Here is a 17,337-nt window from a genome sequence, read left to right on the forward strand (position 1 = left end):
CGAGGGCGTGCACGCGGCGAAGTGGACGCAGAGGCCAGATGTCTACCCTGACCGTGGCTTGGAGCTGCTGCCTTCGACCTCAGGTGGCGGCCACGGGTGATCTCTGAGCCTTAGCCGCCCGCTGTAGTAGCACCCCGGGGAAAATAACAGAACTCCTGTGCCCGCTGGGAGCCCCAAACCCGACCTAGTGCTCTGAGCTCTCCGTGGGGTTGGGCGACGCAGACGGGACAGGAAAAGAACCACGCAGAAGCCGTAGTGGTTGTCATCTGCTTCTGTGCAGCTCCGCCGCCCCCGCGTCGTCTGCTTTAGCGACCCTGTGAACACTTTAAAACAACAACAGCAAAAAATAAAACACACACACACACACACACACACACACACACACACACACACACACCAAAAAATCAAAGGCATCAGGGAAAGCAAATGGTTAAGCGCACTTATTTGGGACACGAAGAGGAGGTCGTCTCGGAGTCTGCTGTTCATGCAGCCCAGACTGTGCTGGGGAGCTTTGGCAGAACACCCCGCGCTCTTCCCGCCCTCTCCCACAGGGGCCGGAGGTCCTCTGGAAAGGGACCGTGTGGGAAGAGCAGGTGGGCTCTCTGCTCCGGTCCGGTCCTGGATGTCGCCCTCGCAGACACAAGCAGAGCTATGCCCACTCCTTCCTCCGCCAGGAGAGGTGGAGAGGGAGTAAGGAGGAAGGCTTGGACTGAGAGAAAGGAGCAAGAATGAAGTGGGGCAATGATCTGAAAAATGAGATAGGAAATCTACAGCCCTTGCCCAGACCACAGGCGTTGCCGGTGTGGTGTCTCCGAGTTCCGAAATCGACTTAACTGAAATGTACGGCCCTAGCCCGCCTCCCCATCCTCGGAAGTAGCCGGAGCGCCTTCCCATCGCTTAATGTCTTTATTAAACTTTGTATCTATGCTCCTCTAAAGAACAGATTACAATTTCATATGGTAAAAATATTTTCCGCTCGTTGTCTTACGGTCCGGAAGCCGCCTGCCAGAGAGGACGAGCCGGCGTTCGCGCTCTGCGGAGAGCAAAACTCCAGGCACACACGCTCCCCTTTCCACATCCGTGCGTTTCCTCGAAGACTCCAAGGGGGATCTGATTCACTGGAAAAGCATCATTTGCTGAGCTGAACTTTGCCCACGAGTGTTTGATTTTTATGCTTTGATTTTTCCCCCCACGCAGCACCAATGCGTTTTCCAAAAATCACTGTAACTCTGAATCACCGCTGACAGCAGGAGACCTTTGGCGACACCTGGGTGTGGGGCGTGTTCGCAGGGGAACCCACTGTCAAGGGGGATCAGGCGCCTAAGCTGGGAGAGGTTGCGGCTGGGCGCGGCCGGGTTACGTGATAAGGATCCGTGTTCCGGGGCTGCCGCCTGGCTTCCTTTCCCAACAGCCCATCGCGAACCGCGCCAGCCTCGGTGGGAACCTCGCTCTGCGACCGAAAATCCCCGAGGGCCCAGCGCGTGCCAGGCCGGCCTCGGCCCCAGCTCCAGGCGTCAGAGAAGCTAGTGTCGTGGCAACTGCGAGCGAGCCACCACCCTTCCCGCCACGCCCGCTATAACTTGGCTCCCAGCTTGGGCCGCTGAGAGCGCGCCCCTTCTCGGGCCTGGGTTTGTGGCGGTGCAGGGTAGAAGGCCCAGGCCGCCTGCGCATTGGTGATCCCGGCGATTGGTGCATGGAGGGAGGTGTGTGGAATGTTAAAGGCGGAGATCACCCTCAGGGCATCATCCTTCACCGAGTCGCACAAATCCAGTAACTGCAAAACATGACACAAAGTGACAGATCAGATGTTGGCTCACTTACAGCGCGGGGTGCCATTGGCTTTGCGCCCACTCCCAAGCACCTGCGCAGGTAGCCACTGGGGAAACTAGTTTCCCTTGGATTTCCCGGGACCCAGGAGGGTAGAGGCCGTTGGTCATGAATAACCGTCACAAGACTTATCTTAGAAATTCCCAAGTCTGTGACAACTGGTCCTGCAGAAGTCCACTTCTTCCATACAGGGTTGGGGGCGGGCTCCAAATTAGATGGGAATCTCAGGACCAAGGTCTGGGAATTTTATCAGCATTCCCCTTGCCTGCCCTGCCCTGCCCTGCCCTCCCCTCTCCTCCAGTCCCCATCCTTTTCCTCCCCTCCACCTCTGGAGTGCCTGGGGTGCCCCCCTCTGGCGTGCTGACGCAATTGAACAGGAAGAGCATCAGACAGGTGAACCCATTGGAGACTAGCCCGGTTCTCACCAGACTAGCACCTCCCCACCCCTGGCTGGCAGCAGGCCATAGTTCCCGAAATGCAGGCACAGTGGGACTGGGGGTACCAAGACCAAGCACTGGCATCTCCGTGCATCTTACACCTGGTTACTGCAGCAAATCAACCTGCAGTTAAGGCGAACACCGAGGAACCTGGCAGATGTCCATGTGTATTCTGATAACCATTGGAAAACACAAATATGACATCTCGGCAGAAGGGAGGGGGAAATGTAAGCTAGTGATTTTGGAGGAGCTGCATTGGGTGTATTTTAATTTCATTTTCCATGGATTAGGTGCCAATGCATTTTTTTTTCTTTTTATTCCCAGGGCAAAAAAAAAAAAAAAAAAAAAAAGCTACCAAAAATAATAGGTTGTTTTTCTAAAACTCAACAAGGACAAGGCGGAGGGTCTGCTTTCCTTTCCCATAACCAGCTGCACAATTTACCCCTCCGTTTTTTAAGTTTTCAGCCAGCCATAAATTTCTTTCACTCACCAAATTACAGTTAGCCCCCAAGTTTTTATGGTTGTAAAAACAACACTTACACCAGCCCCACTGTAGCCGCCCTCACAGCAGTGGTCATTAATGAGCTACATTAATACTGTAAAGAGCACAGTTCCCTTATAGCAGTCCAAAATGCCATTTCAGGTGTTCAGAGACAATGAGGGGGGGGGGGGTGTCCCCAAAACAGGGGTTCGGGTAGGATAGGGGAAGATCATGAATTTTAATAGTCTAACAATACATCTGCCTTTAAAATGTGCTCTATTACACCAGTAATTTCTAATGCAAACCTTCACTCTTTACACACTGTGGTTAAGCATCATAAAATCAGTAGTGAAAAGACTTTGATCGTATTTGCAAGATGCACTATGATGAACTTTCACTGACCAAGATTTCAAAGTTGGTAATTAATACTCTTGACAAATCCCTGACTAATCTGTCAACTCTCAAGGTCTTTAACCACACAGCTCAAAACCGTGAGATGGTGTAGGAGTCCTTAAACCGTCTATGTATTGTAATGTCATTATTCAAGATAAGTTTTCCTTTAGGTCTGCATTATGAAACTCAACCAATTTTTGTCACATATTCGACAATGGGGGAGATTCAATTATATGAATGAGTGTTATATGGAAGAGAGTATGGGTTTGGTCTGGCCAGTACCAGACACAGAATAAGCACCGAGAGAGAGAAATTGCAGGAGGCAGAATTTATTCAATTCCACAACTATTCCACAATTCCACAATCTATTCAATTTCCACAACTTTATTCTCTTAAAACATTTTTTAAGTGTTTATTTTTGAGAAAGACAGAGCGAGCCCAAGTGGGGGAGGGGCAGAGAGAGGGAGACACAGAATCCGAAGCAGGCTCCAGGCTCCGAGCTGTCAGCACGGAGCCCGACGCGGGGCTCGAACCCACGGACCACGAGATCATGACCTGAGCCGAAGTCGGACACTTAACTGAGCCACCCAGGCACCCCTTCACAACTTGAAAAATAAGAATAAAGTGATAAAAAAGGATCTAGCGGCTGGAGAAGAGGAGGGTTTTCTTACTCATAAGTGTTCAGGGAGCAACCCCTTCAAATGAAACTCTACAGATGAATGCTGTTATAGAAGGGGAAGACCATGTGTCAACTGCTGAGATTCTTTGTTCAACCTAAATTTCTGAGGCCGTCTAAAATATTCCTCCTTCTCCCTTTCTCCATTTGTTGCAGACCGCAACAGGCCCATTGGTCCAGATCCAAGGATCGGGCATCACTTCTTATATAACAAGTTTGACTCCGATTCCAGATACTCCCTTACCTCTGCCTGTGGGGATGATCATTATTATTATCGTCCTTTCCCTTACTAAATACATACTGGAATCCTATCCTGTGGTACGGATTGTGCTGGGTACTGGAGATTTAGTGATGGATACTGCAGACACAGGCCTTCTAGATCAAGGAGATGTTGAAGAATTTCAAAGACTTTTTACAAATAGGATCTCCTTAATAGAAAATAAACTTAAGTAGCGAATATAGCATTTATTATTATATATACGGTATTTTTTTTTATTACGAGGGAGTCCCCTAGGACTAAGCAAAGGGCAGGCATACCTTAGAAATATAGGAGGTTCAATATGTTTTCACGCCTATGTGGATCCTGAGAAACTTAACAGAAGACCATGGGGGAGGGGAAGGAAAAAAAAATTGGTTCGAGAGGGAGGGAGCCAAAACATAAGAGACTCCTAAAAACTGAGAACAAACTGAGGGTTTATGGGGGGGGTGGGTGATGGATATTGAGGAGGGCACCTGTTGGGATGAGCACTGGGTGTTGTATGGAAACCAATTTGACAATAAATTTAATATTAAAAAAAAAAAGAAATATAGCAGGTTCAGTTCCAGACCACTAATACAAAGCCAATATTGCAACAAAGCAAGTCAAAGGAATATTTTGGCTTCCCAGCGCATATAAAAATTATGTTTCATGCTATAGCTTAGTCTGTTAAGTGTGCAATAGCATTATGTCTCAAAAACAACATATGTATGTTGATTAAAATAGATTTTGTTGCTAAACATGCTAACCATCATCTGAGCTTTCAGCTAGTTGTAGTCACTCATCACAGATCACCACAACAAATAAAATAATAATGAAAAAGTTTGAAATATTGCAAGAATTACCCAAATGTGATACAAGGACACAAGGTGAGAAAATGCTGGTGGGAAAATGGCGTCAACAGATTTGCTTAACATCGTGTTGGCACAAACTTTCAATTTGTAAAAAAAAAATAAAATGCAATACCCACGAAACACAATAAAACAAGGTACATCTGTACTGTTAAAGTTTAGTTATATTACCAAACATATACGTCCATAATATAAGCACAAAAATGGCGCATATGGTAGCCTCCCCCACTCCCCATTATGCCAGTATATGACCCAACCATTCTGGTCAAAGCACCCCAAGCCCACCCGTCCCTTTACAAAGAAAATTCACCAGCTTTTGAGAATACACCAATGCATAGCTGTCCTTTAAAAATAAAAGAGCATGAACAAGTTACAAATTCTTATAGAAAAAAATTTAAAGAACGCATAGCATGGGCAGTATTGCTCTAAAAATAATAACATGAGATCCACTGGAACTATCCAGGGACGGGGATCTGAGAATATTTACCTTGAAGAAAGTGGAAGTGCTCAACACTCGAGGGACAGCGGGTAGACAAGTTGATATGTGGATTTTCAGGGGGAAATTTACAACGAGTTTGCCTTCCCACCCCTACCTAGTTGCAGTAGTTTGTCTCTTTTCTTCCTCTTTGTCCCAGCATTTTCCTTATTCCAGGTGGGAGACTAGGATGGTCTAGAATGGGCAGTATCTAAGCTTTACAGCCTTCTAAACAAAATCCAGTTTTCCTTGTGTTGGTGTTAATTATACAATAGATGCTCAAGGTATGAGGTGCCCAATGACACCCCAGCTATTCCAAAGACTCTGTGCAGAAGGTTTTCCTGCCTCTTCCCATGCCCCCTACCTCTGTTACCAACAGCAGGGGACCTCCTGCTGTTCTCTGTGTCAAATCCCTTACCTCAGCTTGAAATGGCCCTCAGTTAGCCCCTTTCTTGTGGGCGCTGGGATAGCACCTTTTTCTCCATCCCTTGAATCTGGGCTGCCTTGTGACTTACCTCGACCAATAGAATGTGGAGAAGGTGACACTGTGTGACTTCCAGAGGTTAGGTCTCAAGAAGCCTTGCAATGCATGCCCATTCTCGCTTCCTGGGACCCTGAGACCACTTTGCTGTGCAGGTCTAGCCTGCTGGAGGATGCCCAAGGCCATGTGGAGAAGATCCAAGTTCCCTCGGTCAGCAGCCGAGGCCCACTCTCAGATATGTGAGTGAGGCCATCCAGGACCTTCTAGTCCATTTGAACTCAGATGACAGCAACCACAGGAGCGATCCTACCTAAGGCTAGTCAGAGAACGACCCAGGTTGCCTACCCATGGAATTGCAAGAAGTAAACAATTGCTTTGTTATGCCATTAAGTTTTAGGGTGATATGTTATATGGCAATGGGTAACGAAGACAGACATCTTCCTTTTAAGATTTTTTTAATGTTTATTTTTGTGAGAGAGAGAGAGAGAGAGAATCTGAAGCAGGATCCAGGCTCTAAGCTCAGCACAGAGCCTGATACAGGGCTTGAACCCATGAACATGAGATCATGACCTGAGCCAAAGTCGGACACAACAGATTGAGCCACCCAGGCACCCCAGGTATCTTCCTTTTAAAATTCAAATTGTGGGGCGCCTGGATGGCTCAGTCGGTTGAGCGTCCAACTTCGGCTCAGGTCATGATCTTGCAGTCCACAGGTTCGAGGGCCCGCGTCAGGCTCTGTGCTGACAGCTCGGAGCCTGGAGCCTGCTTGGAATTCTGTGTCTCCCTCTCTCTCTGCCCCTCCCCCCACTCATGCTCTGATTCTCTCTCTCTCTCTCTCTCTCTCTCTCTGTCAAAAACATTAAAAAACATTAAACAAACATTAAAAAAATTAAAAAAATAAAAATAAGTAAAATTCAAATTGCCATCACGGGGGTGGGGAGGAGAGGGTAATCTTCAGTTATACTTCTACCCTCTTAATTATCTGAGGACAATATCTTTCTTAACTGAAAGAGAATTTCAGGTTGTAAAAGAGAAGTTTATAAAGCCAAATGACTATCCAGTTGGTGGGGTATCTGGGAGAGAATCTGAATAGCAGAGTGGAAGTCCCACCGCGCACCAGCACCCACCCCATTTTCCTAACCCAGTATAGAAGGCAAATCACCACGACTTGGCTTATATAACCCATCTGCCATGCCTTTACCGTCTCTACAAGGGACTTGAGCTTCCAACAAAAATACTCCGTAACATCAAAGTGTCAGGGATGGGGAGGGCAAGGCAGAAAATCGTTGCAACTAGAGATTCCAAGTCTCCTAAATGTTTAGGTTCTCCTGCACCATTAGAAGAGAGAAACAGATGGGGCCTGGTCAGACCTAACCAGAGTCAGCTAGTATGATGGGATAGACTAGCACATCTCCATGACTTTAGTTCATGGGACTGCAGTGTTTCCCTACTCCCAGAGATTTCTTAAACAAGGTGGCCAACAGGGGTTCATCTCCATGGCCGGGAGTCTGTCTACTATAAAGGGTAGATTAAGGGCTCCTGGGTGGCTAAGTTGGTTAAGCATCCAACTCTTGATTTCGGCTCAGGTCATGATCTCACGGTTTGTGGGTTGGAGCCCCGTATTGGGCTCTGCACTGACAGTGCAGAGCCTGCTTGGGTTTCTTTCTCTCCCTCTCTCTGTCTCTGCCCCTCCCCTGCTTGCGCTCTTTCTCTCTCTCAAAATCAATAAATAAACATGACAAAAATTTTGAAGTGTAGGTTAGAGGTCTGACCTCAGAACTGGTTGGGAGGATAGAGTGAGGTAATTATGTGAAGCCCATACTGCAAAAGGCAGCAAAAGAGTTGTTGACGCTTTATCCCCCCCCCCCAATACTATCAGTAGGGCCTTTAAAGTCTCCCGAGAAACTCAGACCAATAAGTTTCAATATGAATTTGTCTATTTACATGGAAGCTTGGGGTCTGAGTGTGACAGTATGTGGAAATCCAGCCCATGTATAGGGACCCATAATTTGCACTTCTATCCAAACGGATGTCTCTTTTTATTCTAGGATGCGTAAGGTGCTTCTTGTTTAAAACAGCTTTAGAGTATCCTTCTTGAGAAAGGTCATATATCAACACATAATGCCATTCATCAGCCGAGTGGGTGGGTTCCACTTGTGCTGTGATGGGAGCCTGGAAGTGACAAGCTAGGGAATAGGTACAACGATGCTACTTATTGTATGAATTGGGCCCGTTTTAATATGTCTGAAAGCTTTTATAATGATTGTGTGTGTGTGTGTGTGTCCACATGCGTGTGAATGAAACAGTAGCAAAATGTATTGCTGCATTTTAGTAACTACCACCTTCTCTAGAAGGTTGTTAAGAGTGTGAAATAAAATGAGTATCAGCGTCCATCCCTCAGGCACACTGCTACAATCTCTCAACAAGAGAAAGGCTTGGCTTATTTTTGTTGTCTGTCTTTATCCTCCGTGGAAAAGTCATCCATAATCCTCTGCTCTGTTGTTATACTAAAAATCTGGTGTGAGAACCCTTTCCACTCACTCTTGTTTTGTAGCCGCCTGATTCAAACCCTCACCAAGTTCTTCAGATTCCTGCCTCACAACATTACCTTTCTCGAGTGTTGTTTTGATCTGATCATTTTTCTTCTGAAGAGCCCAGAATCACTTCCACTTGCTACTCAGTTTAGTTTTAAAGTAAAGTTCTTGACTGTGAACTTGAGTCCTTTAATAGAATTTGATTTATGGAGTCCCCACAACTAGTTTCCTCACCTACAACCCAAGTACAATCTGCCCCCTTCTGCTTGGGCCAAGCAAATTTATCTTGCTTTCCACTTGACACTCTTCATTACCTTTCACTGAATCACCACATTTCCCATTCCCCCTTACTTGGCCTACCATAACTTAATTAAGCCTCTTTCAAGCTTTCTGTTCTTGGTTACAGGTGGACTGCCTGAGTACGGCCATCGGGAAATAGTTGCTGTGTTAGCTGAAGGGACATGAACATGTCATTTAACTTTGCTCCAAGTAACACACCTCATAACGGGCACAACCAGGGTTTTAATCCAGAGCTTTCTTTCTGCTTCTACGGCCCCGTCTACCCATTCTGCCTCCATCTTTACCCCCGTCCCCCCCTGTTTCCATCTCTGGAGGGTAGAGGGTTGCCATGAGGAAATGCCCCTGCCCCTGTCCAAACGTGTGGCCCCTGATGTTCTTTCTAAGTCAAAATCGATATTCCATATGTGCTGAGTGTGGGGAATGTGGGTCTGGCCGGCCACTCTGGCTCAGGTTCCCCAAGAGGGCTAGGGCAGTAATGGGCAGCCCAGGGGGCCTCTAGGATCTTGCCACTAGAGGGAGGTGCTGAGGGCCTTGGCTTCAGAGCCAGCTGCCATGATACAAAAGGGCCAGCCTGATGATCTGGATGCTCTTCCTGAGAAGGATAAGCCTCCAAGTCTCCAGAAACCATGCCCGGGCCGGTGGGGCTTAGACGCAAGGGTATTCAAGGAAACAGATTTTCTTCCTGTAAAGGGAGGGCCACTTGCTCTGTAGATTCTTGTTCAGGGAGTTGGATGAACTCTGCCGCGCAGGTCTACAGGCCCTCTCTGCTCCTCTGGTCTGTACCACAAGTCACCAGACACAATTCAAATCCCTTCAGAAGAGAAACGTGCTGATCGTCACAGAATGGTCAGTGAAAACTGTCCCAACCAGGTAAAATTCAATCTGCAGCTATTACAACTTTTTGTGGGGACGTCCAAACTCACTGAATTCACACAGGCGGGCTGTGATCTTACTTCTCCCCCCTCCATTCACCTTTCCTAAAGAATTGCCAGCCTCTGTAGGAAAAGGGTCAGAGTGGTGGGTCTGTAACAGCTAATTTGCCATCTTAGCCCAAATGCCTGGCTAGTGGTAAATGTAAAGAAAAACATACCTGAAACACTCACAGGGGGGCATAATAGCACACTACGTGCTATGATTCTAACTCTCTCAATTTACCCAACAACCACTGGAAAGGGGAGCTCAGCTCTTGTTTTTACTGGCCGCCCGCATCTCAAGCCTGCCAGAGCTAGGCATATTGGGCCTCCTGGTCCCAAGAACATGTACATTCCCATGGTTTTCTCTACAGCCAAGTTCCATTAGCAAGAAATGAAATTCTGTGGTTGTATTAAATAATCAGGACTCCAGCTTAGTATTTTCTCTGAATCAGTATAAATTATACTTTATTCGATTAGTTCTTCAGCTAATAAAAATATTGAGTATAATCTGAAATGTTAGAATGGAGAAATTGCCTTCCTTAACAAACAAAAACAAAAATACCTCATTTCACCTAACCCAAGAGTTCATTTTGAGGAGAGACAAATTAACCTTCAAAATGTTCTTCCTATCACAATGTTTTTCAACTGGAGAGTACACAATCCTGGTATTTTCTAAATATTACTGACAATGCCCATTTCAGTAAAGGAGTGGGACTTTTGAACCCTGATGTTGTGACCTCGAAGCCATGATTACCTTTCTTATCTTTAAAATATAAGGATTAAGCAAGTTTGGCACAAAGCGAGTATTTACAAATATTACTATTATCATGTGTTCTTTACTTAGTAAGAAAAAAAAATTCTTTAACACTCTGGCATTTTCCATTATGAAGTCTGCTTAATCATCATTACCTAAAACAAGAATGCTGAGACAGAGACATCAACTTTAACCACTTAATAAGAACTTCTGACATTTATTCATACTGCTACTGATTCATAAGAGGAAAAGTTTTAAAAGAAGAAAAGTGCATATAGCTTTCCCTTTAGAATACAGGAAACCATATAAAAGTATTGGCAATGGAATTAAAGTAACCACAATGCCGCTCTTGGTAGCATTTTCTACAAAGACATTTACGTGAAACTAGAAAGAATATTAAATTAGGTGGTTATAATAAAGCTTCACACCTATTAGCTTTACACCTTTTCAGACAAAAGAATGCAGTAGTTTAATCAACTGATAGTTCAACCTTGTAAATACAGACCCAAAGAAATGTAAGCATACCCAAGAGGGAATAATTTTCAGTCCAAAAATTTTTTCAAGAAACAGAAGCCCCACAAACTGCCAGAACATACAGTAAAACCCAAGATATTAGGGAGAAATTCTGTGGCAGTGGGTCCTGGAGCTTTGAATTTCATGGACCCAAACAATTTCAAAAGTAACAATGTTTTATATCAAAAAATTTAGTTTATGTTCTTAACATGAACATATGCATGATTAGTATATTTGAGAAAAATCCTTCCTCGTTTTTTTCTTTAACTAATATTTCATGAAAACTTCAAAAATAATCAGGACCTGAAGCAGTAATTTGAAAACACTGTGTCCTGATGCTTTGAAAGAAATTTGGGAGGACTTGTACTTCTAATTAGAATGTAGAAAGATTCAAGAGAACTTTGATCCCATAGTTACAACCAGAAGTTGAACTCAATGGAGAATCGAAGATATCCCAGACTATAGTCTAACATCCTCCCAGCTCAACTGCTGACAGGACAAAAAAGGCAGTATGGGAGTGGGGTGTGTGTGGGAATTGGACTAGGGACAATGACCTTGGTCTAATTAAAGCAGCCCTTGCTCAACTTGACTCTTGGTGGGATCTTTATAAAACATATAGGTTGAAAAGAAAGAAGTAAGTCTTTTTTTTAATTTAATTTAATTTAATTTAATTTAATTTAATGTAATTAATTATTTATTTATTAAAAAAATTTTTTTTTAACGTTTATTCATTTTTGAGAGAGAGAGAGAGACAGAGCATGAATGGGGGAAGGTCAGAGAGAGAGAGGGAGACACAGAATCTGAAATAGGCTCCAGGCTCTGAGCTGTCAGCACAGAGCCCGACACGGGGCTCAAACTCATGGACCACAAGATCACGACCTGAGCCAAAGTCGGACGCCCAACCGACTGAGCCACCCAGGCGCCCCAAGTCTTTTTATTTTTAGATGTCATGATTGAGTACTTAGAAAATCTCAGGGAATCTACAAATAAAATGCTTGAACTATTAGGTGAGTTAGTGAGCTTATGTATACAAGGCAATGTACAAGAATTAATTGTGTGTGTACTAAATATGAAACATATAGAAAATTAAAATTTTAAATACATAATTTGCAATAGCTTTGAAAAAAAAACACTTTGTAATAAATTTAATGAAATCTGTTCAAGAACTCTATTACTGAAAATTCTAAAACATTGTTGGGAAGAATTAAATAAATGAAGAGACATACCATGTTCATGGACTGTTAAAACATCAATTCCCCCCAAACTGATATATAGGTTTAATGGAATCACAATCAAAATCCTAGCTGTCCCCTTCTTTATTCCATGAAATTCACAAGCTAATTCTAAAATATGTATGGAAATAGGCAGTTTTCAGAATAACAAAAACAATTTTGAAAAGGAATAAAAAATCTGAAGGCCTTACATTTTCTGGTATAAAATTTAATATAATAATAAAGACAGAATTAGCAAAATAGGAGATAAGTACATCAGTGGAATAGAATAGAGAGCCCAGAGACAAACCCACACTTACATGATCAATTTTTTCTTAATAAGAAGCCAAAATATTTCCATGGATAAAGGACAATCTTTTTTTTTAAGTTTATTTATTTTGAGAAAGAGAGAGAGAGAGCAAGAGCATGCACGCACGAGTGGGGGAAGGGCAGAGAGAGAGAGGGAGAGAGAGAATCCCGAGCAGGCTCCACACTGTCAGTGCAGAGCCTGACACGGGGCTCGAATCCATGAACTCTAAGATCATGACCTAAGCCAAAATCAAGAGTTGGACACTTAACTGACTGAACCACCCAGGTGCTAATAAAGGATAATCTTTTTAACAAATGTTGCTTGAACACTTGGATAACTGTATAAAAAATAATGAACTTCAACCCCTACCTCATACTATACTCAGAAATTTATTTGAGATAAGACATAGACCAAAATGTAAAAGCAAAAATCACATAGCTTCTAGAAGAAAGCATGAGAGAATACCTTTGCAAACTTGAGTTAGGCAAAGATTTCTTAGACAAGGCCCAAACACACTGACAAAAAATTTTAAGTTGACAATTTTTTTTTCCATTGAACTTAAAACCTTCAGCTTCTTAAAAGATACTGTTAAGAAAATGAATAGGCCGCAGACTGGGAAAATCCCAAATACTTGTACGTAGAATGTATACGTCTTATAACTCAATATTTAAAACAACAATAACACACAGTTTAAAAGTGGACAAAAGACTAAGACATAAGAAGAAACAATAAGCACCTTGAAAGGGTGCCCAACACCATTAAATACTAGGGAAATGAAAATTAATACACAATGAGATATTACTACGCATCCACTAAAATAGCTAAAATTTAAAAGACCGACAACACCAAATGTTGATGAGAATGTGGAAAAATGGAACATTTATATGTTACTAGTGGGGATGTAAAATGATATAACCACTTTTAAAAGAACTGTTTATGGTTCTTAAACAGTTCAATAAATGTCTACCATACCAACCATTCTAAGTATTTACCAAAAGACATGAAAACATGTCGAAAAAACCTTGTATAAAAATGATCCTGACAATTTTATTCATAATAATACTGATCCATGATACCATAAATGTCAATCAACAGAAGAATAAACAATTTTTAATTGTTTTCTAATGCAAGAAAAAAATTAAAAGTAAGTCTTAAAGTCTTCAGTTATTTTTTCTTTCCATAGTGAGTATAAATAAGACATTGTACCTTAATACCCATGGAATGATGCAGCTGAGGTCAGTTGGAGGTAACAAGGCCAATTGCTCAAGATTGATATAGCAGGGGCCTAGAGAGATCATTTGGGAAAGAGAAGGAGTTGGGAGATATCTCTACAGTGAAATATCACTCAGAAAAAAAAAGAAAAAAAGAAAAAATGAACTACTGAACATCTCATAAACATCAAGCTGAGCAAAAGGAGAGTCTATTTGCTTCCATTCCTATAAGGCTCTAGAGCAGCCAAACTGAAATGTAATGACAAAGTCAGAACCTTGGGGGCAAAAGGGAGGGATTGATGGAAACAGGCTGAGGGAAATCTCTTGGGTGATGGGGTGTACATTATACAATCTACCATTTTATTTGTCAAAACTCAATGAACTGTACCACTAATATTTGTATACTTCAATATATGTAAAGTAGACCTCATTTCTTTTCAATGAAGAGAAAAGGAAAGGAAAAAATCAATATGGGGCAAACCAACATGTAATTGCCTACATATATATATATATATATATATATATATATATATAGTCAAGTAAGGATATCAAAAAAATGGACCATTATCACTATTTTATTTAAATGGTAACATTCAGCACCTAAAAAGTAGAAAGAACATAATGACATTTTTAATGAAAAACTATTTTTCATTACAAAAAACTCAATATATTTTATTTTTCTCATTTTACCATAGATAGGTTAACTCCTTTCCTAGGAAAATTTCTTGCTTGGGCTTATAGGAATCAGGATTGTATGGTTCTCAGGCCAGCAAGGACTGGAAAGAATCCTCCAGATAAAGTAAGATATTGTCACTGGATGAAACAGTTGCAGGCAGACTCTTCAGCACGAGAACAGAGGGGCTGGGGATGGTTCAAGTGAAAAAGGACTAAAAAAATTGAAGATCCAGGGAGGCCATCAGTCTGAGTTCAAATGAAATCATGAAGCTCTCCAGAAAACATTCTATCAGATACCATTTTTTCTTCTCAAAAATCATAATCAAAGCCCACTTTGACATATATATATATATATATATATATATATATATATATATAGTCCATATATAGTTTATATATAAAGAGGCCATATATATATATATATATATATATATATATATATATATATATAGCAGGGTTTTGTTCAGGTTTTGTCATATATATATTACAAACATAAGAAGACTCAAATGTGAGGAGAAGACAACAGTCTGTTTAGGGATATGGGGAGCTGAGGAATGACACAGTGGTGAATTCTCTGGGTTTCCTTTTTACCTCATATATCCCACACTCAGAGTTAAAGAAGATGTCAACCCAAGAACATTAATAGATGCAGATATAAACCCCAACAAAAGCATGTCCTCTCCAGTCAAAAGGGGCTGTCAAGCAAGACAGAAAATTTTTAGACAATAACCACCCTACTCCAGCCAAACACCATAGAAGACTATGACTCTATCAACATGTCTTCTCAAGGCTGAGTGGGGAGCTTAGTCTTCCACCCTTGCCAGGCTGTAATGAGGTGTCTGCCATCATGACAGTGGAGACCACATGGAGAGGCTAGACTTCCACCTACACCTGGCAGTGGAGATGCACTCCTTCCTCTTCCAGATGGAGTGCTGTAAAGGAGGCCTAGTGAAAGGAAGGATTTAACCATTGCATGGTGATAGCAGAGACACTGCCAGTGTTAATGGAGACAATGTGGGGAGCAGCAATGAAGCTCTCCTACCCTTCACCACCAGGAAGGTATCAGTGGAGGCCCAGTTGGCACCTGTAAGTTCTACCCTCACCCAGCAGTAAAAAGGAGCCCCCCTTAGATATCAGCAGAGATTGAATGGAGAATTGACTTCTGTCCCTATAGGGCAGTAATAAGGTAGTATGCTCCTTTTCTCCCACTGGAGCAATGGATCAAAAACAGAAGGCTTAAACAAAATCCCATTGTTTCATAATTTAATACCCCAAATGTCCAGGTTTCAATCAGAAGTCAAACTGAAGAAAAAGACAACCAATAGTTGCCAATACTGAGATGACAGAAATGCTAGAATTATCCAGCAAAGATTTTAAAGCAACCTTCATAAAAATGCTTCAACAATCAGATATGACCACACTTGAAACAAACAAACAAACAAAAAATCTCAGCAAAGAAATAGGAAATACAAAAAAACAAATAGAAATGTGAGGACTGAAAAGTATAATGACCTGTATAAAAACTCAGTGGATATCCTCAATAGCAAAATTTAGGAGATAGGGGAAAGAATCAGTAAACTGGAAAACAGAACAATAGAGATTATGACTCTGAACAATGGAAAGAAAATAGACTGAAAAAAAATGAACAGAGGCTTAGGGACCTGTGTGATTATATAAAAAAAATATCTAACTTAAGTGTTATCAGAGTTACAGAAGTAGAAGAAAGGGAGGTAGGACTAAAAAGCACTTAATGAAATGACCAAAAAAAAAAAATTCCCCATTTTTGCCAAAAGACAGAAACCAACAAATTCAAAAAGCTGAGCAAACCTGACCCAGGATAAACCCAAAGAAATCCACACATGGAACATCATAGTTAAACTTTTGAAAACTAAAGACCCACCCCCTCCAAAAAGTCTTGAAGGTAGAGAGAAATAACACACTTTACTTATAAAGGAAAAAACAATTTGAATGACAATGGATTTTAATTATTAACCATGAAGCCAAAAATGCCTTCAGGTGCTGAAAGAAAAGAACCCTCATCCCAGAATCCTATATCTAGTGAAATACTGTCCTATTTTCAGATGTCATGTTGGTCTATGTAGAAAATTCCAAGGAATTTGTAAGAACTCCTAGAATTAGTAAGTAAGTTCAGAAAGATTATAGATTATAAGAATAATAAATAAAAATCAACTGTGTCTCCACATACTAGTGATGGGTGTGTAGACACTTAAAATAAAATATGCAATACAATTTACAACCTCTCAAAAAAACAAAAGAAATAAATAATTAGGTGTAAATCTAACAAAACATGTATAAGACTTGTATGTCAAAAACAACAATGTGCTGATAAAAGAAATGAAATGAAATCTATATAAATGGAGAGACATACCATATTCATGGATTAGAACACTTAGCATCATAATTTTCATATGTTTATTTATTTTTGAGAGAGAGAGCAAGAGCAGGGGGAGGGGCAGAGAGAGAGAGGGAGAGAGAGAATTTCAAGCACACTTTGTGCTGTCAGCTCAGAGCCCAATGAGGGGCTCAAACTCATAAACTGTGAGATCATGACCTGAGTAGAGATCAAGAGGTGGACGCTTAACCGACTAAGCCACCTAGGCACCCCAGATCCAGTATAGCATTGATGTCACTTTTCCAAAAACTGTCATACAGGTTTAACATAATTCCTATCAAAATCCCAGCAAGATTTTTCAAATAATATAGATAAGATTATTCTAATATTTACATGGAAAGGGAAAGAATGAAAATGCTAAAACAATTTTGAAAAAGAATAAAGTGAGAGGAAAAAATTCAGCAGATTTCAAGATTTATGTAACTACAGTAATCAGGACTGACCATATGATATTGGCAGAAGCATAGACACATAGATCCATGGATCAAAACTGAGACTGCAGAAACAGGACTATACAAATATGTCCAACTGCTTAGATAAAGATGTTAAAGCAATTCAGTGGAGGAAAGATAGCCTTTCAACAAATTTTTTCTGGAGCAATTGGACATTCTTAGACCAACAAAAT

General features: G+C 41.8%; 1 protein-coding gene across 1 annotated transcript in view; it reads right to left on the minus strand.

The window, feature by feature from the left end:
- Positions 1 to 976: 976 nt before the first annotated feature.
- Positions 977 to 17,337, minus strand: part of ACOXL (acyl-CoA oxidase like) — a 375,298-nt gene continuing 358,937 nt past the window's right edge. Inside the window, 1 exon segment of the mRNA XM_045054588.1 lies at positions 977 to 1,774. Within this exon segment, the coding sequence (XP_044910523.1) occupies positions 1,574 to 1,774 (201 nt within the window). The 3' untranslated portion in view covers positions 977 to 1,573.

Source organism: Felis catus, chromosome A3 (genome assembly GCF_018350175.1).
Source record: "Felis catus isolate Fca126 chromosome A3, F.catus_Fca126_mat1.0, whole genome shotgun sequence".
Lineage (NCBI taxonomy): Eukaryota > Metazoa > Chordata > Mammalia > Carnivora > Felidae > Felis > Felis catus.